At 49.2% G+C, this 23886-nt stretch overlaps 1 protein-coding gene across 1 annotated transcript; it reads right to left on the reverse strand.

Annotated features, from left to right (window-relative positions):
* Positions 1-467: 467 nt before the first annotated feature.
* NT5M (5',3'-nucleotidase, mitochondrial) lies at positions 468-23744 on the reverse strand (the record flags this gene model as incomplete). The annotated part of the gene is given in 6 exon segments (XM_081115826.1): positions 468-531; positions 533-608; positions 1807-1921; positions 16128-16205; positions 19039-19045; positions 23533-23744. Coding segments are annotated over 6 exon segments (552 nt in total).
* Between the last annotated feature and the right edge of the window lie 142 nt (positions 23745-23886).

Raw genomic sequence — 23886 nt, forward strand, 5'->3', positions numbered from 1 at the left:
GAACTCAGGGAGTATTTGCAAAGGCACCGTGGGCACCTGACTAGGCAGCAAGGGTGCAGGGCCGTGTGAGAATGGAGGGGCGCATCCCCCCCTGCACATCACTCTCTCAGACCTTGCTGCTGGCATCTGGGGAGGAGGGGGCCCCTGGAGAGAGACGAGGACTCTGGTCTTCTGCACAATGCCCTCGCTCCCTTGCCCCCTTGTATGGAGCCCCTGGCTCCTGGAAGCCTGGCCACACCCGAGGCCAGCCCGCACTGCCAGGCTGCTGCATGAGTCTTGACTGGCGCCCATGGGCCAGTCCTGCCCTGAGATCAGTTTAAGGCCTGCAGGGTTGGGGAGAGGGAGGAGACATGCAGTGGGCAGGGGCATCTGAGAGGGAGCCCCCCAAGCCAGAGCACTAGCCCCCCAGCCCTGAGCCAGAAGCCCTGAGGTCAGGGGTGCTGCAGAGGGGCCGGGCACAGGCCAGCTCAGCAGGGCCGCCTGCTGTACAGAATGGCCTTCCAGTCATCCAACCATGAGTGCAGCCAGCGGCGGGGGCTGCGGCTGCAGGTGCCGGTTGTGGCAGGCTGTGAAGAGGGCGTGCTCCCAGCTGCGGTCAGGCTCAACCCCTGGGGAAGCAGCACTCAGTGTACTGTCAGGAGCCAGAGAGACTGCCTGGAACCAGTTCCCAGGGTCTTCAGTCCAGCAACTCACCTGTGAGACTCGGTTTCTCATCAGTAAAGTAGTGACCGCACTAGAACCTGTCTCATGGGGCACAGGAGTAAATAAGATGTCCCCACCCAGCAATGACACAACCCACAGTGGGGCTCAGCAAACAGGGACTGTGGCCAACACCCTGCCTTTCCTCTCTCCCATGCCCAGCCATCCCTCACTGGCACTGCCCCTTGGGTTATGGCCTGGCCCCCCAGCTCCCATGGTTGGAGATGGAAGTCAAGTGGGCCTTTGGGACCCTCAAGATCACAGGCCCCGCTGGCACTGTGCACTGGCTCTCCTTAAGAAACTGCGTGGTTTGGGAGATCAGGGATGGGCAAGCTGTGATTCTGTCCTCAGGAAACAGTAGCTAGTACAGAGATGGGCATGTTTCCCAAACCAGCTCACAAAGCCATTAGGGAAGAAATGTTCTGTATTTTCCCACTGAGGGGTCTAAAAGAGAAAGATTTAACCCTGAAACTACGAATGCTTGCCAAGAGAAAAGAGCCTGCCTAAGTAGGAAGGCAAATCAGAGCAGAATCAGGAGATAAAGAAACTGAATTTTGACTGCTGTTGCTGAAATTCCTGGATTGGGCCGTGCCTGAAGGCCTCCTGCCCCACTTTTTTAGTTAGGTGTACCAGTAAATTTCCCCTCTGCTTTTAAAGCCAGTTTAAGGTTTGTTTGTTTTTTGGGAAGGGAATCCATAAGCAAAAGGGACAGATACAGATCCCAACCCGCCTTCAGCTGGAGAAATTATGCTTCACTTTTCTGTTTTATATCAGGTTCGGTTCAAACTGCTTTTAGAAAAAGGGGGTTCTGCCACTGAAAACAAACATTTAGAAGCCAGGGTTGGGCCCTCATTTAACATGAGGAGGCAAAGCTTCCAGGCCACCCAATGAGTTCTGCTGAGAGCTGGGACCCGGCCAGACGGCGAGAAGAACTTATCTTCCCAACAAGAAAGAGGCTCAGTGCTGGGCTCAAGGCTGAACGCTTGATGCATATCTGATGATTAAATCGGAGCCACTCAGGATGGGCCATGAGGCCAGCCCTGCGCTGTTTGTCTGAGGAGCCCTCTGCCATCGGTACTCACCCCTTACCTGCTGCAGGCCATTTGCCTGTGATGTCTGGCCGGTCATCTATAAGAAGATCAGCAGAGACCACAGTCTTATCTCTGGTCAGCACAATCTGCTCCAGAAAGGCGGAGCCGAAGTGCTTCTCTACCCAGGCATACTGCAACATGCACAGCAGAGGGGCGAGGAAGTGCCATCAGGCCTGGGCACAGACCGGGAGCTGGGGCACAGCCAGGCTTTCTCCAGAACCAAGGGCCGAGCATTGGTGGCAGAGGAAATGACACTCAGTAAGACCGTGTGACTGGTCCACATCACAGCAGCTAGAAAGCATCAGAGTCCTCACTCAAGCCCAGATGCCCACCCCAACTCTGATCCTGCACCCCTTGGACACACGGCAGACGGCCTCCTTCTCCAACCAGCACGATGCCATGCACCCTGAACACCTGCACGTGTGCGTGCACAGGCTCTGGAAGCACAGGACACAGGACAGGGGTCAAAGGGACACCAAACAATCCGCTACAGGACACCTGGGAAAGTGCTACAAGGCAAGGTCCGCAGGGCCCCTGACCTGCCTGGGTGAGCCGAGCGCTCTGCAGGAAGCCGCTGTAAACGGGCTGGAGAGGGAGCAGGCCGGCATCTCAGGCAAAGGGCCTGCGGTGCTGAGGCGGAAGGGCAGGTGTGGGAGCTGACAGAAAGCACTGACTGGGGGATAGCGACTGAGCCGGGTGACACTGGGGGGAGGAGGGGCCGCTGCCATCAGGCTGTGCCGCACCCTCCCCTCCCCGCGGGTGTGGTTTTGGGGGTGCGCTCCCACAACGAGGCTGAAATGGGTCCTGGCTGCTCCTTCTAGACGCGCCTGCCTCAGCACCCCTGCAGCCAGGCTGCGGGCATGCCACCCGAGCCCACCACCGGGCTCTGTGGGGCAGCTGGCATTGTGAAAGGGCCTCAGGGACGGAGGCAAGAGGCCCCGCCCTGCCAGCTCCCCTCAGCCCCGCGTGCCCCCGTGTCCTTCCGACGTCTTTCTTAATTTCTGCCTCCTGCCATTTGCAAACAAGCACCTTAAGCAATAGGCCCTGTTAGGTTAATGAATTTTACCCAGCAAAGTTTTAAGTAGTGGGGAGACCGGATGTACTTTTTTCTGGCCTGGAGAATTCAGAAGCTGCAGCCCAGCTGGGGCCACGTGGCACAGACCAGGCCTCCCCAAGACCCCATCTCCCCGTGTGAAATGAGGGTAAGGCCACAACTGTGGGGGATTGCGTCTTTCTGGTTGAAAGGGCACCGGCTAAGCCCACGACAGCCCTATTAACTCCCCTCAGCCTGAGAGTGGAGGGCTCACTAGTGAGGCAGAGCGGAGATGCAGGAGAGCCCCTGCCGCCAGCCGCAGCGGGAGCCCAGAGCGGCCCTGCCTGCGACTCCAGCTCCGAGCTTCTCCGTCCCCTTTCTGTGTCCCCTTCTTTTGATTTCTTGTCTGTGTTATGCTTTTCCCTCCTTCAGCAGCTTCACACAGGACATACCCTCCGATGGGCACACTTCCTGCCCCTGGTTCTTTCCCCACGTGCACGTGCACACACCTTTCTTCCAGCCCAGCAAGCTCCTATCCTTCCGCTGTCACCACACTAACTGTCCTTCCCAGCGGTGCTTACAGTAGTAGCTCTGCATCTGCATAACTACTTGTTTCCCATCTTTCTGCCCCACCTGACTGTAAATTCCTTGGGGCCAGGGGCCAAGTCTCAGTGAATACTTGTTGAGTGACAAAACAAGCCAAAAGCAAACATATGATAAGAAGGAATGGTTCGGTTTGGCCAGGCCTGCCCAAGGAGAGGATGCTCTGATTCTGAAGACCCCATGGCCAAGGTCACGGGTGGCCCCACAATGATCTGTTGGCCATCAGTCACACCCTTTGCCCCTCTGTGGCAAAGTTCTGGGTTCCCCAAACATCTCTGAGTCCACGAGTCTGTGAGAGCAGGTTTCACACACTATCTATGGAGAAGGACCAGCTGTTTTCTTGTCCTAGTTTCCCGCGGAGCCTGGACCGATACTTCTGTGGGATCTGAAGTCCAGTCATGTTTAGATGCTGCATCCATGCCGGGCTCCAAAGCTCCAATCGCACATACCCAGTTTCCGCATTTCTCTGCTCTGGGCAGCACCTGTCTGTAGACCAGTGGAGTAGCTCTAAACAACGGGCTTTTTTTAGGAAAATGGCACAACTAGATTTATATCTTTCAAGGGCCACAGTGGTAAACAGATTCTGTACAGATGATGATGTTCAGAGAGGTTCCGTGAGGGGCAGAGCCCCAGTGAGCACTGGGTCTGCACCCCCAGCCCCCCCACGCCCTGCTGTGCAGCCCCTATGCCCTGGAGCCCCAACCTGTGCCCCCCCGGCCACGTGTCCTCCCCTGTCCCCCAGGTGCAGGCCACACCTAGTGTGGCCACTTCTAAATGGGCACTGCTGGCTTTTCATCATTGAGTCTCTTCAGCAAGTGGCTCAGGCCAGGGCATGGTACAATGGGTGGTAAGAGGGCTCCTCCGAGGGACTCCTTTGGGGATTAAATGGGAAAGTGTCCACGTAGTCTTGGCATGGCACCTGGCAGAGAAAGTGCTCAGTACAAGGCAGATAGACAGCAGGTCCAGCTTTTGGTTCTACCCCCTTTCCTGTGGTTGTGAAGCATCTGAGCTGCAGGACTGTAGGCAAGTCGTTTACCTCTCAGACTCGGAGTCCCCACAGATCGCCAGTGAGAGTAACTAAAATGAAGTCTATGTCGGGTGCTCAGAGTGACGCCTGGCACACAGTCAGTGCTCGGTAAGTGTCATTATTCTGGCTAAACTTTAATAGCCCCCAATGATACACAGAAGCTACCAGAACTAACAGGCTCAGCTAAGGACAAGAACATAAGGGCAGAGTGCAAGCCCACGTGTTGCTCTGCGCAGCTGGGCACTGAAGGGAGCAGCCCCATTGCAGTGCTGCCGGAAACATGGAACAGGCTGGCAGCACTTACAAACGGCTGCAATGGCGAGTTTCACATTATATATACTTTACCAAAATCTTCAAACATCTAAAAATAATTTTTAAAAATAAGCTCTATGCAAAAAAAATAAAATAAGAATACATTTAACAAAATACATGCAAGACTTGTATACTAAAAACTGCAAATCATTGCTGAGAGAAATTTTATAAGATCTAAATAAATGAAAATGTATAATGCTTGTGATCAGAAGAGTCCGTGGTTATGACGCATCCCAAACAAATCCCAACTAGGCTTTTTGTAGAAACTGACAAGCTGATTCTAAAGTTTATACAGAAACACAAAGGACCTAGATTAGCCAAAACAACTTTTCAATGAAGAATAAAGCTGCAGAGCTCAAACGAATTACTACAAAAACTGTATCAGGAAAGACTTACTATAAAATTACAGGAACCATGACAGCGTGGTATTCACATAAGGATAGATATTTAGATCACAGGAGCTGAATATAGCCTGGCCAGCGTGGTTCAGTGGTTGAGCGTCGACCCATGAACCTGGAGATTGCAGTTCAATTCCCAGTCAGGGCACATGCCTAAGTTTCTGGCTCAGTCCCCAGTAGGGGGCGTGCAGGAGGCAGCCAATCGATGTTTCTCTCTCTATATCCCTCTCCCTTTTTCTCTCTCTAAAATAAGTAAAATAAAATAATAAAATAAAACATAAAAAAACTATAAAGGGAAATATGAAAATTTAACTGCATTCATATTTAAAACTACCATATGATAAAGAGAAATGACCATACATAAAAATTAAAAGACAAGTGACACTGAGAGAAAATACCTGCACTGTATGACAGGTGTCAGGTTAATATCTAGAGCAGGAGTCAGTAAACTATGGCTCACAGGCCAAATCCTGAAAACTGCCTGGCTTTGTAAATAAAGTTTATTTTGCCCCAAACTGGCCAGGGGAATTTGCTGATAGCTTTTTATCATGGTAAGTATTGGATTTTATCAAATGCTTTTCTACATATATTGATATGAACATGTGACTTTCCATCTTTAGTCTGTTGATATAGTAGATTACATTAATTAATTTTCAAATGTTCAACCAGCCTTATACCTGGGATAAATCCCACTTGGTCATGGTGTATAATTATTTTTTATACACTGTTGGATTCAACATGCTAATATTTTGTTGAGGATTTTTTACATCTATGTTCATGACAGATAAATTGGAAAACATTCCCTATATGTCTATCTTCTGAAACATTGTAAAGAATTGGTATAATTGGAGATTAAAGATGGCAGCGGATTGAGTGGAAGGTACACTGACACTCTCCCAGGACCAAACTGGAATTACAACTAAACTATAGAAAAACCATCCTGAATAATCAACTGCAACTGAAGATGAGCTGGAGAGCAGCCTCATAACCAAAGAGGAAAAGTGGAGACCACACAGAGACTGGTAGGAAGTGCAAATGCAAGAGAGCTGGCTGGGCTCCTATAGGCAGCAGCTGAAGGTCCAGAGGGAGATCTCAGCTGTGGGGGCTTCCCACTAAGGACTCTGAGGTCTAAACCCCAAGCTGGGTTTCCCAGCCCAGAGCACTAGAACTGAGAAAGGTGCCCACCTAACAACATCTAGCTGTGAAAAACAGCTGGGTTTCTGTCTGCCAGGGAGAGACGGCTGGAAATGCAGACACCCTCTTAAAGGGCCAATGCACAGAGTTTCAGGTATAGCCACTCACCTTGGGCTCCCACAGAAGGAGGGCAGAGTGGACTGGAGCTGTATGAGGGGAATTTCAGGCTCTGGAGATAGAGCTCAGAGGGTGGCCATCTAGATTCCTGTGCTAAGTCATTCACCCATACTGCAGAGGAAATTTTTTACAGGCAGACATTTACCTTCCAAGAGCTTTTGCCTGAGGAGGAAGTAATTGCCCCACCCTGTTGGAAAAACCTCTTGCCCTACACTGTGGAGTTTCTACAGCCGAAGCTCATTAAGAGACTGAATAACAATCAGCCTCTGGGTGCTTTGAGTCTTTGCCTGATTTGCTTCTGGACCCAGGGCTTGGAAAAACAGACCTTGGTGCACATCTTGGTCCTGTCCAAACACACCCAGCCCCCAGAAGAGGAAACCATAAGCTGTGGAGTGAAAAGTTCAATCAGGGTACTCAAGGCCAGTCACAAACAGCATCTGACATTGGCCTGCACCAGAGACCATCCAAAAGACTTGAAGTCCTGTCAGATCTATCTAATACATAGAAACAAATCCAAACAGGTAGTCAAAACTGGGAGACAAAAAAAAGCCCTAAATGAAAGAACAAAAGAATTCTCCAGAAGAAGAGCTAAATGAAATGGAGATAAGCAATCTATCAGATATAGAGTTCAGAATACTGACTGTAAGGATGCTCAACAGCATGAGAAAAGAATGGAAACTATGAAGGAAATTAAGAATGACATAGTAGAAATAAAAATAAAAAAATGGAAGGAATGAACAGTAGATTATGGGAAGCTGAGGGAAGGATTAGCAAATTAGAAGACAGGGTATAAGAAAATCACTCCATCAGAGAACCAAAAAGAAAAAAACAATTAAAACTAGGAGAACAGTCTAAGGGAGCTGTGGGACAACATGCAATGTAACAATATTTGCATCATAGGAGTACCAGAAGATCTAGAAAGCAAGGGTTAGAGAACCTGTTTGAAGAAAACTTCCCTAACCCGGTCAAGGAAAAAGTCACACATGTTCAGAAGGCACAAGCAAGAAGAATCCAAAGAGGCCCACTCCCAGGCACATCATAATTAAAACGCCAAAAAGTCAAGACAAAGAGAATCTTAAAGGCAGCAAGAAAAAAGCAATCTGTTACCTACAAAGGAGCTCCCATAAGACTGTCAGCTAACTTCTCATCAGAAACTCTACAGGGAATGGCATGAAGTATTCAAGGTAATGCAAAACAAGGATCTAAAACCAAGACTACTCTATCCAGCAAGGCTATCATTCCAGATAGATGGTGAAATAAAAAGCTTTCCAGACCAAAAAAAAAAAGGCTAAAGGAGTTTATCACCACCAAATGAGCATTGAAAGAAATGTTAAGGGGACTGCTGTAATTAGAAGTTGAACTAGAAAGAATGCAGTGCGGCTCAGTGGTTAGGAAATTGTCCTGATATACCAAGGTTGCAGTTCGATCCCTGGTCAGGGCACATACAAGAATCAACCAATGAATGACCAAATAAGTGGGACCGCAAATCAATGTTTCTCTCTCTCTCTGTTCCCCTCCCTCCCCCTCTCCCTTCCTCCCTCAAATCAATAGAAATTAAAAATAAAAAAACCCAGCAAGGGCTTTAGAGAAATAGAGATAAATAAAACATTACTCATTTCACTGTTTATTAATTATATTATTTTGGACAATCTATTTATTACCTAAGATGTTTTATTTAACCACCTATTATGTATATTTTTAAAATTCAGGTATACTTGACATAGAACATTATATTAGTTTCAGTTGTACAATATAGTGTTCAAAATTTATATATATTGAGAAATGATCACAATAAGTCTAGTTAATACCTATCACAATATATAGTTACAATTTTTTCCTTGTGATAAACACTTTTACGATCTACTCTCTTAGCAACTTTCAAATATACGGTATAGTATTATTAACTATAGTCACGATGCTGTACATTATATCCACAGGACATATTTATTTTATAATTGGAAGTTAGTACCTTTTGAACCCCTTCATCCATTTCACACACACATACACTCACCTCTGGTAACCACCAATCTCTTCTCTATATGCAGGAGCTCTGGTTTTCTTGTATGTCTCTCTGTCTGTTGGCACATATAAGTGAGATCATATAGTATTTGTCTCTCTATCTGACTTATTTCACTAAAAATAATGCCCTCAGAGTCCATCCCGGCTGTTGCAAATGGCAAGATTTCCTTCATTTTTTAAAACAAAATTATTTTTATGTTGAGAGTATTACAGACATCCCCCATTTTCCCCCTTTTGCCCCCCCCCCCAGGCTCCTGCCCCACCCCAGGCCTTCACCACACTATTGTCTATTTTCATAGGCTATGCATATATGCATATAAGTTCTTTGGTTAATCTCTTCCCAAAGATTTTCTTCATTTTTTATGGCTGAATTATACTCCTTTATTAACTATAGTTAATAATACAGTATCGTGTATATATGTATATATATATATCTCACATTTTCTTTAATCCTGCACCTGTCAATAAACACAGGTTTCTTCCATATCTTGACTATTGTAAATAATGCTACAGTGAATTTGAGGTGCACATATCTTTTTTTTAATACCTTAAAGTTTTATTTGTCAGTGATAGCTCAACAAAGCTGAAAATAAATAATGTTTCCACTTTAAAAATGATTCAAATTCAGATTATAGTTTATGTACGAAATAATAGTTACACTTGCCAATGGGAAATACTGCATCTCATGGTTTGCAATGCTTCAGATTTTTAAAAACAATTTTTATTTTTCTATTACAGTTGAAATACAATATTATATTAGTTTCAGGTGCGCAACATAGTAATTAGACATTTATATAACTTATGAAGTGGTCACCCTGGTAAATCTAGTACCCACCTGACACATAAATAGTTACTACAACATTACTGACTAGATTCCTTATGCTGTACTGTACATATCCCTGTGACTAATTTTATAATTGGCAATTTACACATCTTAATCCCATTCCCTTCTTGACCCATCCCTGCAACACCCCTCCCCTCTGGCAACCATCAGTCTGTTCTCTGTATCTATTAGTTTGTTTCTATTTTGTTTGTTCCTTTATTTTGTTTTGTTTTTTTAGATCCCACATATAAGTAAAATCATATGGCTTTTGTCTGACTTCGTTCACTTAGCATAATACCCTCATGTCAATACATGTTGTTGCAAATGGCAAGATTTCATTCTTTTTCACGGCTGAGTGATATTCCATTGTATACATGCACCACCTCTTTTTTGTCCATTCATTCATCGATAAACACTGAGGTTGCTTCCATATCTCGGCTATTGTAAATGCTGCTGCAATGAACATGGGGATGCATATGTCTTTTCAAATTAGTGTTTTGGGTTTCTTTGGATGAATACCCAGAAGTGGAATTGCTGGGTCCTTCTGTGTCTCTTGTTTTAAAGTCTCATTTGTCTGATATAAGCATTGCTACTTCAGCTTATTTCCCCCCATTTGCACTAAATATCTTTTTCCATTTCTTTACTTTCCGCCTTTTGATCTTTATGTAAGGGTCTTGTTTTGTTATCCATTCAGACACCATATGTCTTGATTGGAGCCTTTAATCCATTTACATTTAAAGTAATTATTGATAGATATTGGCAATTTATTATTCATATTTTTAATCTTTTTCTTCTTCTTTTCTTTCTTTCTTTTTCTTTCTTTCTTTCTCTTAATTTCTCTTTCTTTTCCTTCCTTCCTTCCTTCCTTCCTTCCTTCCTTCCTTCCTTCCTTCCTTCCTTCCTTCCTTCCTTCCTTCCTCTTTCTTCCTCCCTCCCTCCCTCCCCCCCTCCCTCCCTCCCTCCCTCCCTCCCTCCCTCCCTCCCTCCTTCTTTCTTTCTCCTCTCTCTCTCTCTTTCTTTCTTGGTAAATCCTCACCCAAGGATATTTTTTTCATTAATTTTTTAGAGAGAGTGGAAGGGAGGGGGAGAGACAGAGAGCGAGAAACATCGATGTGAGAGAGACATTGATTGGTTACCTCCCACACGCCCCCTGACCAGGCCGGGGATGGAGCCTGCAACTGAGGTATGTGCTCTTGATCAGAATCGGACCAGCGACCCTTCAGTCTGCAGGCCAACGCTCAACCACTGAGTCACATTGGCAGGGCTCTTCTTCTTAAAGGAGACCCTTCGACATTTCATGTGATACTGGCCTCGTGGTGATGAACTCCTTTAGCTTTTTCTTGTCTGGGAAGCTCTTTATCTGTCCTTTGATTCTAAATGATGGCTTTGCTGGGTAGAGCAATCTTGGTTGTAGGTCCTTGCATTTCATCACTTTGAATATTTCATGCCACTCCCTTCCGGCCTGAAAAGTTTCTGTTGAGAAATCAGCTGACTGTTTTATGGGAGCTCCCTTGTAGGTAATTAACTGCTTTCCTCTTGCTGCTTTTAGGATTCTGTCTCTGTCTTTAACCTTTGGCATTTTAATTATGATGTGTCTTGCTGTGGGCCTCTTTGGGTTCTTCTTGTTTGGGACTCTCTGTGCTTCCTGGACTTGTAGGTCTATTTCCTTCACCAGGTCAGGGAAGTTTTCAGTCATTATTTCTTCAAATAGGTCCTCAATCCTCCTCTCTCTCTTCTCCTTCTAGACTCCTATGATGCGAATGTTGGTATGCTTGTTGTTGTCCCAGAGGCCTCTTAAACTATCTGTGGATTTTGGATTCTTTTTTCTTTTTGCTATTCTGATTGGGTGTTTTCTGCTACCTTGTCTTTCAAATCACTGTTTGATCCTCTGCATCATCTACTCTATTCCCTCTAAGTTATTATGCATTTCAGTTATTGTATTCTTCTTTTCTGACTGGTTCTTTTTTATGTTTTCTATTTTCATTTTTGTTTCCTCTTTGTTGAAGTTCTCACTGAGATCGCCTATTCTTCCCCTAAGTTCACTGAGCATCCTTAGAACTATTATGGAGGGGAGAGGACCTTTTCTCCACTGGTTGCTTGTGGAGGTGGATTTCCTGTGATATCCCAAGGGAGCACAAGAGCAACAAGAGCAGCAAGAGACCAAATACCTTTCTTTAGGGGATTATGTATTCCAAATTTTCATGTACTTGCAGTGACCATGCCCATTCTGGACAATGATTTATGTTTCTAGGTGTGACTGACAGGCAAAAACCTTCCGTATGTCACCCCACCTTTACTGGGTATGGGTCTATCTTTCCTTCATTGGATTCCTTCCCCCAGTGTTTTGCAGGGAACAGGCTAGTGGTTCCCTGGGGAGTGCAAAGTTTCAGCTTCCTGGTGAAGCTGTCCAAATGACATGCCTATAATGTCTGGCTTTCTCTTTGCTCCTTTCCTATTATTAATCACTAGCTAGTTACAATGGTATCATAACTAGTGTTCTGAACTCTGCATCTGGTATATTGCTAGTCTCCATTTTGTTTAGTTCTTTTTCTGGAGTTCTGTCCTGTTCTTTCCTTTGGGACATATGTCTGTGCTCCTCATTTTAAGAGTCTCCTTGTATTTCTTTCTATGTATTAGGCAGAGCTGCTATATTTCCCAGTCTTGGTAGAGTGGCTTTATGTAGTAGGTGTCCTGTTGGGCCCAGCAGTGCAGTCTCCTAAGCCAGTGCTCCAGGTATGTCCCTTGTGTGTGCCCTCCTCTTGTAGTTGTCTTGATTGCTGTTGGCATGTCAATGGGTGAGACTGACCCTCAAGCTGATTGGTTGTGAGGACTGGCTGTGACTACAGTGGAAGAGCTGTTGTGTAGGGGCTGAGCCTATGGAGCAAGATTTGCTTTAGTGGGGCACTGGTGCCTCCTGAGTCCTCCCTTTGGGTGTGTCATTTGTGGAGGTGGTCGGGTGGTGCTCTGGAGTGCCTACAGTCTCTTGTGAACCTTTCTGGTGTGGTCTGAAACTGGCCACCAGGTGTGCTGGTTATGGGGTCTCTTGAGAGAGGCTCTGGTGCAGGCCAAGGTCACTTGCTGCCTGTGCCCTGCCTGGAGCCTCTTGGTATGAGCTACAAAGTGATGTGCAGATGGCTGCCACTTGTGCTAAGCTTGGAGGCACCTAGGAGAGGCTAAGCTGCAAACTGAGGTCAGCTGCCACTATTGCTGGCCTTGGGGTTGCTTAGCAAGAGGTACAGGGCATACTGAAGCCAGATGTTGCTTATTTGGGGTTTGTGAACTGTTGAAAGATTTTAGAAGAATCTACAGCATGAACCAAGAGAGACCATTTGTATGGAAAAGCCACTGGAAGCATCTTGAGTGGGCCTCCAAGTTGTGTGGGGAGGAGTCTCCTGGAATCACCAGGGCCTGGCAAACAGTGATAGCTTGATGGAGACCCAGATATGGCACTGCCTGATCCTGCAGGCTGAGTCGAGGGGAGGGCTCAACAAAAGAACAATGACCTCTGCCAGCACTTCTGTTTGATAGAAAGTCACCCTTACAGCTCTTGCCCTGAAGCCATATGATTCATTTCCTCCCCTTACATACCTGGTGCTTTTCAAGCTGCTTCCACAGCCAGAGCAAGTGAGTCTGTCAGTGAGCAAGTCCACGAATGGGCCCTTTAAGAGAAATTCCTGGGACTCTAGCAGCCCTCCATCTCACCTGGATGGAATCCCCTCAGCCACAATCACACTGATTTTCACAGCCAGAAGTTATGGGGACTTCTCTTTCTGGCACTGGAACCCTGAGATGGTGAGCCTGTTGTGGTGCTGGGACCCCTCACTCCACAGCCAACAAACCCCTCTTGGTGGTTAATTGCCACATGTGGGTGTGGGACCTGCCAGTTCTGCATCTCAGCCCCTCCTACCAATCTCAACGTGGCTTCTTCTGTATATCCTTAGTTATGGGACTTCTGTTCAGCTACACTTCAGGTGGTTCTTAATGACGGTTGTTCTGTAGTTTAGTTGTAATTTTGATGTCCTCATGGGAGGAGGTAAGCATAGCATTTATGTACTCTGTCATCTTGACTGAAAGCCCCATATATGTCCTTTCAAGTTAGTGCCTTTGTTTTCATTAGATAAATACCCAGAAGTGGAACTGCTGCATCACAAGGCAGTTCCATTTTTAATCTTTTTTTTTTAATCCTCACTTGAGGATATTTTTTCCATCGCTTTTCAGAGAGAGAGTGGGGGGGGGGAGAGAGAGAGAGAAACATCAATGTGAGACAGAGAGAGAGAGAGAGAGAAACATCAATGTGAGACAGAGAGAGAGAGAGAGAGAGAGAAACATCAATGTGAGAGAGACACATTGATAGGCTGCCTCCTGCAGGTACCTGAGGGCCAGGGATTGAGCCTGCAACTGAGGTATGTGCCCTTGGCTGGAATCGAACTCTTCAGTCCAAGGGCCGATGTTTTAACCACTGAGCCAAACTGGTTAGGGCCCATTTTTAATTTTTTGAGGGAACTCCATACTGTTTTCCACAGTGGCTGCACCAATCTGCATTCCCAACAATGCGTGATGGCTCCCTTTTCTCCATATCCTCATCAGCATTTGTTGTTGATTGACTGATTATAGCCAGACAATTATATTCGGACAGGTGTGAGGTGATATCTCCTTGTGGTTTTGATTTGCATTTCCCTGATTATTAGCGGTGTTGAGCATCTTTTCATGTATCTATTGGCCATCTGTCTGTCCTCTTTGGAGAAGTGTCTATTCAGAACCTCTGCCCATTTTTAAAATTGGATTTTTTTTGTTATTGAGATGTATGGATTCTTTATATATTTTGGATATTAACCCCTTATCAAATATATGATTTGCAAATATTTTCTCCCATTCCATAGGTTGCCTTTTTATTTTGTTGATGGATTCCTTTGCTGTAGGTCTCAGTCTTTCATTGAGCCTATGCTGCTTGTCTGTGGACTTTACCAGTGCTTCTCAGGGTTTTTTCCCTGGTGGGACAGGATGACTAGAGGGGCTGGAGTTGAGTATTTCCCTTCCCCCGGGGTCACTTAGGCTCTGATAAACCCCAGCAAGTCAGGCTCTGATAAAACAGTTTCTCCTGAGGGCAGGCCTTAAGAAGAACAGAATACTCTAGCGTATTTCAAAATAGTTACTTTTTTCCTGCCCCTGCTACAAGTACAACTTGATTTTTTCTGAGCTTCACTGTGAGAACTGGGTAAAGCTCCTGAAGGTAAAACTCACAGAAGTGTGGGGCTCCCAGGACTGGGAGTGCTTGGGAAAAGTTCTGTCTTGTTTGTGGTGATTATCCTTCTAGGAGCTCAGCTTCATTGGGTTTACATTGTATCTTAACAAATCTGGTGCAAAAAAATAGTAATAAGGGCAATTTTTAAAGGCCTTTGAGTATTCTGCCAAATTGCCAACCAGAAAGGTTTTATCAGTTTATTTCCACCAGCCATATCTGAAAATGCTGGTTTTCACAAACCTTTACCAATACTAGTTATTATAATTTTTAAATGGTTATCATTCTGATAGGAAAAATCATTTCAAGTTTCATTTCTTTACTAATAAAGTTAAGTAATCTGTGCATGTATGTTCACTGCATTGTTTTGCCTTCAGGAGACTTTCTGTTCACATCCCTAGCCCATTTTTCTATTAGGTGCTCACTGTTTCTCATGGGTGTAAAAATGACGCCCACGGTGACTGTCATGTGGGCCTCTGTCACTGTCTTGCTCTAGGTCCTCATCACAGTCCATCTGGATCACTGTAGCAGGCTCCATGTGGCCTCCAGGCTGGAGGTGAAATCCATCAAGTGACCCCCATACTGCTGCAGGGAGCCTTTGGAAACACCAAAGGGATTTACGACAGCTCTGTTTAAAACCCTTCCAAGACCTCTCAGTGCACGCAGCCTGGATGCGAACTCCTGACTGCTAAAGGCCTGGCCTGCCTGTTCAGCTCACCCCTAGCTCTCACCCCTCATGCCACCCCCACCCTCCAAGTTCCCCCTTCTGTTTCCCTGCGTCCACGCATGCTATTTCCAACACTCAGGACTCACTCTCCCCTGCTCAAGTAACTCATCTGTTACTTTCCCCAGGAGGTGAGCCATGGTTCCCTCCTCCTGTGTGACGCAGACACTGTGACAGAGTGACAACCGACTATCTGCCTGCCACACACAGTCAGTAGGTCCTGAAAGAGGAGACGGGGTGTTTTTACGCATTTTGGCAGGTGCTCGGTAAGTGTTTGCTGAATGAATGAACTCATCATCTCCTTGAATTCAAAAAATGGCCTACATTTTATATTTAAGGTTAAATGAAGAGGCTCAATTCTGGGGTAGAGAGAAACACATCAAAATGTTAAGTGTTTCTACAACTAGGTGGTAGGATTGAAGAGGTGGGGCTTTGTTGCTTTTTCCTTTATTTTAGTCGAGCCCCCCCCCCTTCGATGTTTTCTGTGAAGCCACCTCATCCTTAGCAGGCCCCCGGGGCGCCCACTCCCCTGCCCTGCAGGCACCGCGGGAGCTCAGCTCGCAGCCTGTCTCCCGGGACCACGAACTCGCCCGCTGGGTGGGGGCGTCCGCTGGCTCCTAGCTGCCGGGCAAAGCCTGCCTCTTCCGTTTCCTTGATTCTCTGAGCAAACCAACATCCTTCTAGTAAGTTGTAGTTTTGTTTTAGATTAGCGGGATGCCGTTGATGTTGCTTGTGACTAAAGAGTCCTAACTGATACCCTCCTCCTACAGTCACTATATTCCAAATCCTCAACAGTGGCGGGCACCGCTGAAGGGAGTGGCCAAGGACACAGGCCGCAGGACACAGACCTGGGCCAGCGCCACTACCAGTGTGACCATTAGGTCCAGTAAACGGGGCACTCCACCTCCCTCAGCCGCCTCCTTCACCTGACAGACCAGGAGAGTACAGCTGAGCCTGAACATGGGTTTGAACTGCGTGGGTCCACTTACACGCAGATTTTTTTCAGTAAGTACCTGTATTGTTTTAGATCAGCAGTTGTGAGTCTGCAGATGAGGAGGGCTGACTGTGTGTATTGATCTGTGCCATTCTGTATAGGGAACTTGAGCATCTGTGGATTTTGGTATCTGTAGGAAGGCAGGGAGGTGGCCCCGGGACCAATCCCCTTCAGGTGTGAAGGGACAACTTAAGTTTTAGGGGAGTCAAAAGTTACACACAGATTTTCAACAGTGGGAGTGGGGCGATGGTGCCCCTAAAACCTGTGTTTCTGAAGGGTCGCCTGTACCCTGTTTCTCAGGGAGCAGCTGCGAGCCTCAAGAATGATACTAAAGTATGGCACCTGATGTTCAAAGCATCAAGTAAATAGCAGACATGATTACTGAAAGATGTCTGCTAACTGTGGAACAAATGAATCTGTTCACCAGCAACAAATACTGCAGCTCACAATGTGCCGGGCCCTGTGCTGGGCACTGAATCACAGGGAGCCAGCCAGTCCCAGCCCGTCTTCACGGGCCTGGCAGTCCAGTGGAGGAAACAAACAGATAACAACACAGAGACAGAGAAGTAAACCCACTGCCAGTGGTGCTAAGTGTTACACAGGACAGGAGAGGAGGGGTTGAGAGATGGAACAGCAAGGTGGGGCCAGATCCTCCGGGGAGGCAGCTAAGCTGCGGCCTGCTGGACGCGGGGGAACCGGGCAGGCCAGCGTGTGAGGCACAAAGAACGCCTGGCGTGCTCAGGAAACAGAGGGATACGAAGCATCCCGATGGGAGAGGACAGGAACTTGAGATGGGTGGGAGGGGTAGGCAGGGCCTTGTATATACGGGCAGAGTTTGTATGTACATGTATTTCTTTAATTCTGTTAAGTGTAGTGGAAACCACTAAAATGCTCTAAAGTAGGAGGCTGAGTGTCCTGCTTACAAGGACCCCTTGGCTCTGTGTGGGATGGAAACGAGACGGTGCAGGAGCTATCTTAGTTCTGGAAAGAAGTGCTGAGGTGATGGCAATGCAGACAGAGAGAAGCAGACAGATGCCACATATATGTCAGAAACAGAGCAGTAGGAACTGTGACTCGGTGGTGTGCTGCATGTGAGGGCTACGAAGGTCACCAGCATGGCCCCTGCGTCCAGCCTGAGCGGGGGGTGGATGTGGGCAGGGGACAGCAGTCCCAGGGACGGCCCAGGAACCTGGAGTCTAGAGGGCAGCCCTGGGCTGAGGCTGCACCGGGGGGCGCGGGGGGGGCGGCAGGCATGCAGCTGACACTCACACCCACAGGGGGAGGAATGAGAGCATCTTATCAACCTGACTCCAATAAACAACAGACAAGCATTTTGACCACCCAGTGCCACCTCAGTTGAAACAGTTTCCCTAGCCCAGCAGTTCTGAAAATTAAGGGTGCATCCAGTGGGCTTGTGTAATACACTTGGCCACTCCCAGAGATTCTAGTTCAGGTCTGTGGAGACGTCAGAAAACATCTGCCTCTAATCTTCGTGTCCTGGGGACGCAGACGTGCCGGCCTGGGCCCTGACTTCGGATCACTGCTCTACTAGAGACAGGGGACCTGGGCCTCCATCCTAGCTCCATGTTTACTGGTCTTGGGTAGGCTATTAACTCCCCAAGTTTAACTAATGTCACATCTCTCACATGTTGTAAGAGTGTAAGGATACCATGAAACGGGTACAGTGAGCGTGCGATGAAGCGGGGGTGCGGGGTGCTTCTCAGTACACCACAGTAACCACTCAGTGCGTGAGCTCCGGCTCCACAGGCACACAGGGCAGCCGTGGCGGCTGGCGGCACATGTTTGCTTCTAATACGGAGCTGGGGAGCTGACACTGGAGAGAACGCATGCTGAGGTCTGAGCCGAACCCCTGAACAGGGAGGTTCTGGCTTGGGAAGGGCTGCTCGAACCTCCTCAAGGGAGGGGCCGGGCCCTGAGCCCACCCACCTCCTGGGCAACAGAACTTTCCTCTGATTTGGTCAACCCCAGATTCTCAATTTCCAGAAACATCTGTTTCATGTAATGCTAATGTTTTCAATAAAGAAGATCAAGTATGTAGCAAAACTCAACTATTTTACTTTTATAAGACGTTTGTGTAAATAAATTCACGTGCCCTAATATGTGAATTTGGGTTGCCTCCAGCCCCTCCACAGACAGGTTTTCTCTCCTTGTCCCATCCTTCACAAATGACACTTCACTGAAATGTGGGTGGTCACCCTCTCCAGAGAGCCTGCTGCCTTCGCTGGGCTCCACGTAGACAACGTGCCAGAGAATCAGGCTGGCGCTAGAAAAGGTCTTCAGGAGACCCTGGCACCGAAACAGGAGGGGTGGTGGGAGAAGAGGCCTGTGTGGCAGCCCTCAGCCCAGCACCCTGCCGCCGGGTGTGCTGAGAGCCTGCACCCCGCACTTTACGCGTGGGGTAGAGATGAGAAGAGGCCAGGCACCAGGCCCTCTCCAAGCAGGCTGTGCATCTTACCTTCTCGTATGCACAGCACAGTACTTGTCCATCCTGATGGGGCTGTGCCGATGACGACATCAGCGCCGGGAGGAGAGGAAGAAGTGTCTGAGAGCCGCATCCCTCTCATCACCCCAGCTCCCCTCTGCAGCTCTGGGCCCTCCCAGAGTCCAAGCCCATCACTCGGAATAGGTAAACCCACTGTCCTGTGTTGTCCATACCAGAGGTGTCTGCCCTGTGCCACTGCCCTGGAGAGCCACAGGTGGCCCCAACCCCAGGCAACCAGCTGAGGGGTGGCCACTTGACTTACGGCAATCCTGCAGGGCCAGTCCCAAAAGGTTAGCTGGGACAATCAGATGCCCAGGGTGGGAACTAAACAGGGAAATATGGAGACAGAAGCACTTACAAGAGAGGCCCTAAAAGAATGCAGAGCAAGTTACTGAGGGAGAACTAGGGCCCTGAGCAATGCAGGGCAAAGAAATCCCGAGGACGCGTGTGTGCCACGCTCCCGTAATGCACCCAGCAAGCCCCTGGCAGGGGAGCGGCGAGGAGCCCTGAGCCACCCAGCGAAGCTCCCTGACGCGGGGAGTCCCCTTAGGGCGGGGGTGGTCTGTGGAGGAGCACCTGTTCCCAGTGTTTCTGTGCTGAGTCAGTGGGAGCTGACCTAGGCAGGCCTCCCAAGGAGCCTGCTTCTCCCCACAGCCCCAAGGGCCCCCAGTCACTCAACAACCGAGCCGTTTGGGCCCAAACATCCTCCTAAAGCCGGCATCTGCCCCTGGAACTACTGGCTTGCCGCGAACCAGCCGCGGCGAACAGGACTGTGCTCCGGAGGTGAAGAAGAAAAGAAAGAGAAGAGACAATGGGGCTGGGAGGGCTCTCTCCCTCAGGGATGCTGAGTGAGAGTCAAGCAAGCTTTATTCAGAGTTACAGTATTTTATACAGTGTTTTAGGGCATCCGGCCAACCTTCTGAACTTCTAAGACATTCCCAGATACAACACTTTAGAGGAGGCTGCAGCCACACTGGCATCTCAGAGGAATGTTTCCCAGATAAGGTAGGGGAGTATCTGGTCTAATTGGATCTGGGAACCATGCGGGGCTGAGCACACAGGGCAGCAGGCAATTAGGCGCTCCCTGATTTACAGGGGGCCTCAGCACTGACGCGCCTGGCTGATCTCTTTCAAGAACACCAGGACGCCGCGGTCTGCTGCCCCGGGGCCCAGGACCCCACACTGGCTCATCAAATCAGCTGTGAAAACTGCACTCCCCTGGCTCCTTTTCTCTGGCAAATTAGTCCCCTGAGAGTCATCCGAAAGCAAGTGACTCCTAGTGACCCCCTGGCGGCGCCCTCCCCACGTACAGCCTCTCCCTCCTGCTCTCACCTCCTGCCTGCTGACGCCTGCCTCACAGGAGCATCGCCCCCCGCCTGCCTGGGGGCGGAGGCTGTTCTGTCCTCACGCCCCGCGCATCAGCGCTGTGATGCGGGAAGCCTGCCTTGGTCTCCTGGCCACCCCGGACTGTTTCTCCTTCCAGGTCCCTGCAGCCACACCCCTGCGGCCCTTCCCTGCCGCTGTCACCTACCGCCCGCCAGGGCACTGCCCCGTTGCCTCCTCCACCTCGCGGGCTCACCCTCACCCCTCGGCCCCACCCCAGCACCCTCGGGGGCCGCGGTGTGGACACGCACGCCATGCACGGGTGGACCAGCCCCTGGGCCTCTCAGGCCCTAACCCCGCGCACCTTCCGAACTTCCTTCGCCCCATCTCCAGCCCCCCCCGCTGTGCCTCAGAGCTCATCACCGCTTCTGCCGGGGACTCGGTTTCACATTTGCCTCTGTCCTCCGCCTTTCATCCTCCCAGGAAACGCATTCTCACACCTTCCGCTCAGTCCTTCAGCCTCGTCAGGACAGACAGCCTGCTGCGGCCTCGGCCGCCGCCCAGCCGTCCCCCCCTGCGGAGTCCGACCCTCTGAGGCTCCCCTTCCGCGCGTTGGCTGGTGATGCCGCCCCGGCCTCGGGTGACGCTGTCTAAACGCTGCTGCCTCCCAAACTTACCTCACAGCCAGACCTCTCCTGTGTGAGGAACACCACCCCGTTTGCCTTCCTGCCCTGCCGTCCCGGTGCCCTTCGCTCTCACACCGCCCGCCCCCCACACCCGGCGGCGCCCACACAGCAGCGGCTGCCGCGCAGCCTGCCTCAGCTCCGACAGTCCCGGGGCAGGCAGCCCCCGGCGGCGCCCTCACAGCAGCGGCTGCCGCGCAGCCTGCCTCAGCTCCGACAGTCCCGGGGCAGGCAGCCCCCGGCGGCGCCCTCACAGCAGCGGCTGCCGCGCAGCCTGCCTCAGCTCCGACAGTCCCGGGGCAGGCAGCCCCCGGCGGCGCCCTCGCCGCCTGGGCCTCCGACCGACGGACGCAGAGCGGGGCTCCCACGGCCTCCTCACACTCAGTGAACTGGCCAGAGCGGCTCACGGAACTCGGGGAAACACTCCCGTTCACCAGTTTATGAAAGGACATGATAAAGGGTTCAGGAGAACAGCCAGGTGAAGATGCCCAGGGTGAGGCCCGGGAGGGTCCCGAGCTCAGGAGCTTCTGTCCCCGTGGAGCTGGGGTGCGTCACCTCCCAGGGACGGTGTGTTCACGGACCGGGAAGCTCTCTGAGCCCCTTGCCATTGGGGTTTAGTGGAGCTTCCTCACATCAGCACGGCTGCTTGATTAATCCACTTCCAGCCCCTCTCCCCTCTGGAGAAAGGGGGGGCTGAAAATTCCAAGCTTCTGCTCGCGGCTGTCTCTCTGGTGACCAGTCCCCACCCAGGAGCCATCCAGGGGCCCACCCAGAGTCAGCTCATCAGAACAACAGAGGGTTTTAGGAGCTGTGTGCCCGGAACCGGGGGCAGAGACCCATCTCACATTTCCCCTGAATGCCAGGCTTATATCCTTAGCGGCTTGTTAAATATCTCCACTTGGACCTCACACCAGCATCTTAGACTCAGCCTTTCCAAAAAAAATACGTGATTCTCTCTACCCCCCAAAACCTGTCCTCCCCAGTTAATGACAAAAAACAGCACTAACAAATCACCCTATTTCCTAACTTTCCTGTGCCCCAATATGTGGACTGTCCTTCCAAAGTACGTTTCAGCCCATCCACTGCTGTCCATTCACCCAACCCAGGACACAGCCACCCACTGCAAACACCTTGGACTTGTTCCCCAACCTCCAATTCCACCCCCACCAAGCCATTCTCCACCCAACATCTGCACTGGTTATTTTCAGCTTCCTTGAGGTATAACTGACATGCAATAAACTACACATATTAAAAGGGCACAATATGGTAAGTGTTGACATTTGTGAAACACAGACCACCACAATCAAGATAATAAAGACATCCATCAACCCCAAAGTTCCCAGCACCCCTTGGTGATCCTTCCCTGTCCCTACCCCACCTCCTGGGTCCCAGACAACCACTGATCTGCTTTCTGTCACCATAGATCAGAATGTATTTTCTAGAATTCTATATAAATGAAACCATGGAGTACGTACTCTTCTCTGACTGAATTCTTTCACCCAGTAACGTTATTTGGGGGGTTCGTTCATGTTCTTTTTTTTTTAAAATATATCTTTATTGATTTCAGAGAGAGGAAAGGAGAGGGAGACAGAGAGCTAGAAACATCAATGATGAGAGCGTCATTGATTGGCTGCAGCCCACAACCCGGGCATGTGCCCTGACAGGGAATCGAACCCTGATCGCCTGGATCCTAGGTCAACGCTTAACGGCTGAGCCACGCCCAGCTGGGCGGTTCATGTTCTTAAGTGTATGAATAGTTTGTTTCTTTTTTTTTTTAGTAGACTGATTTTTTGAAACAGTTTCATTGAGATATAATTCCCATACCATGAGAGCAGCCTATTTTAAGTGTATAATTCAATTAATTTTAGTATATTTACTGAATTCTACGACAATCACCAATCTGAGAACACTGTCATCTCCCCAAAAAGAAACCCTGTATTCATCAACAGTTACTCCCCATTCTGCCCTTAGCCTTAGGAAACACCAGTCTGTTCTCTGGGGATTGTCCATCTGCATAGTCCACATAAACGGAACCCTACACTACATGGTGTGAGGTGACCAGGTTCTATCCTTCAGCATAATGTTTTCAAGGGCCATCCACGTTGTGGAACATGTCACTACCTCATGCCTTTTTATTGCTCGATAATATCCCACTGTCTGGATGTGCCACATTTTCTTTATGCATTTCCACTGACAGGCACTTGGGTTGTTTTCGCCCGTGAACAGCGCTGCTAGGAACGGGTTTCTGCGTGGACGTGTGTATTCAGTTCTCTTGGGTGCGTTCCTATGATAACTCCACATTTAACTTTTTCAGGAAACACTTTCCACAGTGTTTTCCATAGAAGCGGCACCACTCTCCACCCCACCAGCAATGATGCAGGTTCCAGCATTCTCTCATCCTCTCCAGCACTTATACTCGCCTGTCTTTTTTATTCTATCATTCCATTGAGTGTGAAAGTTTCTCGTGGTTTTGACTTGCATTTTCCTAATGGCTAATGATGTCAAGGCAAACTTTTATGCACTGATTGGCCATTTGCATATCCTCTTTGGAGAAATATTTATCCAAATTCATCACCCCAGGCCAATGTGTTTAAAACCTAAGTTAGGTCGTGGATGGAGTCCAGTGACAATGGAACAAGCACGGCCCTGCGCAGGGGGCGAGGGGAGAGAAAGAGGGAGGAGAGGGAGTGGCAGAAGCAAAAGAGGGATTGCAGGAAGGTGCTGATGCTAGAGTGGAACGACAAACTTACTTTTCTAGGTTGGCCATCTGCTTCACAGCTTTCACAGCCCCTGGTACAGGCTTGAGGTCAAAAAAGAAATTCTCCAACTCCCATACGCTGACGGCCTTCTCCTGAGGAGAGAAGGAGGTGACCTCGGGGGTCCTCAGCACCCTGCCTCCTGCCAGGGAGGGTATCACAGCCAGAAAGGGCTGCTGATTAAGAAGAGGGTGGGGCTTCCACATTCCCCACACAGCCAAGGACCTGTCTCAGGGCAGGAGGGGGATCACATGGAAGCTGTCTGTGCTCCAGCCCTCCCAGAGAAGGACCTCACTTCTGCAAGGGCCCCGCAGAGACCAGCTAAGGTGTCAGGGACTGCGAATTCCA

This window comes from Miniopterus schreibersii (assembly GCF_964146895.1).
Source record: "Miniopterus schreibersii genome assembly, chromosome: 16".
In the NCBI taxonomy this organism is placed as follows: domain Eukaryota; kingdom Metazoa; phylum Chordata; class Mammalia; order Chiroptera; family Miniopteridae; genus Miniopterus; species Miniopterus schreibersii.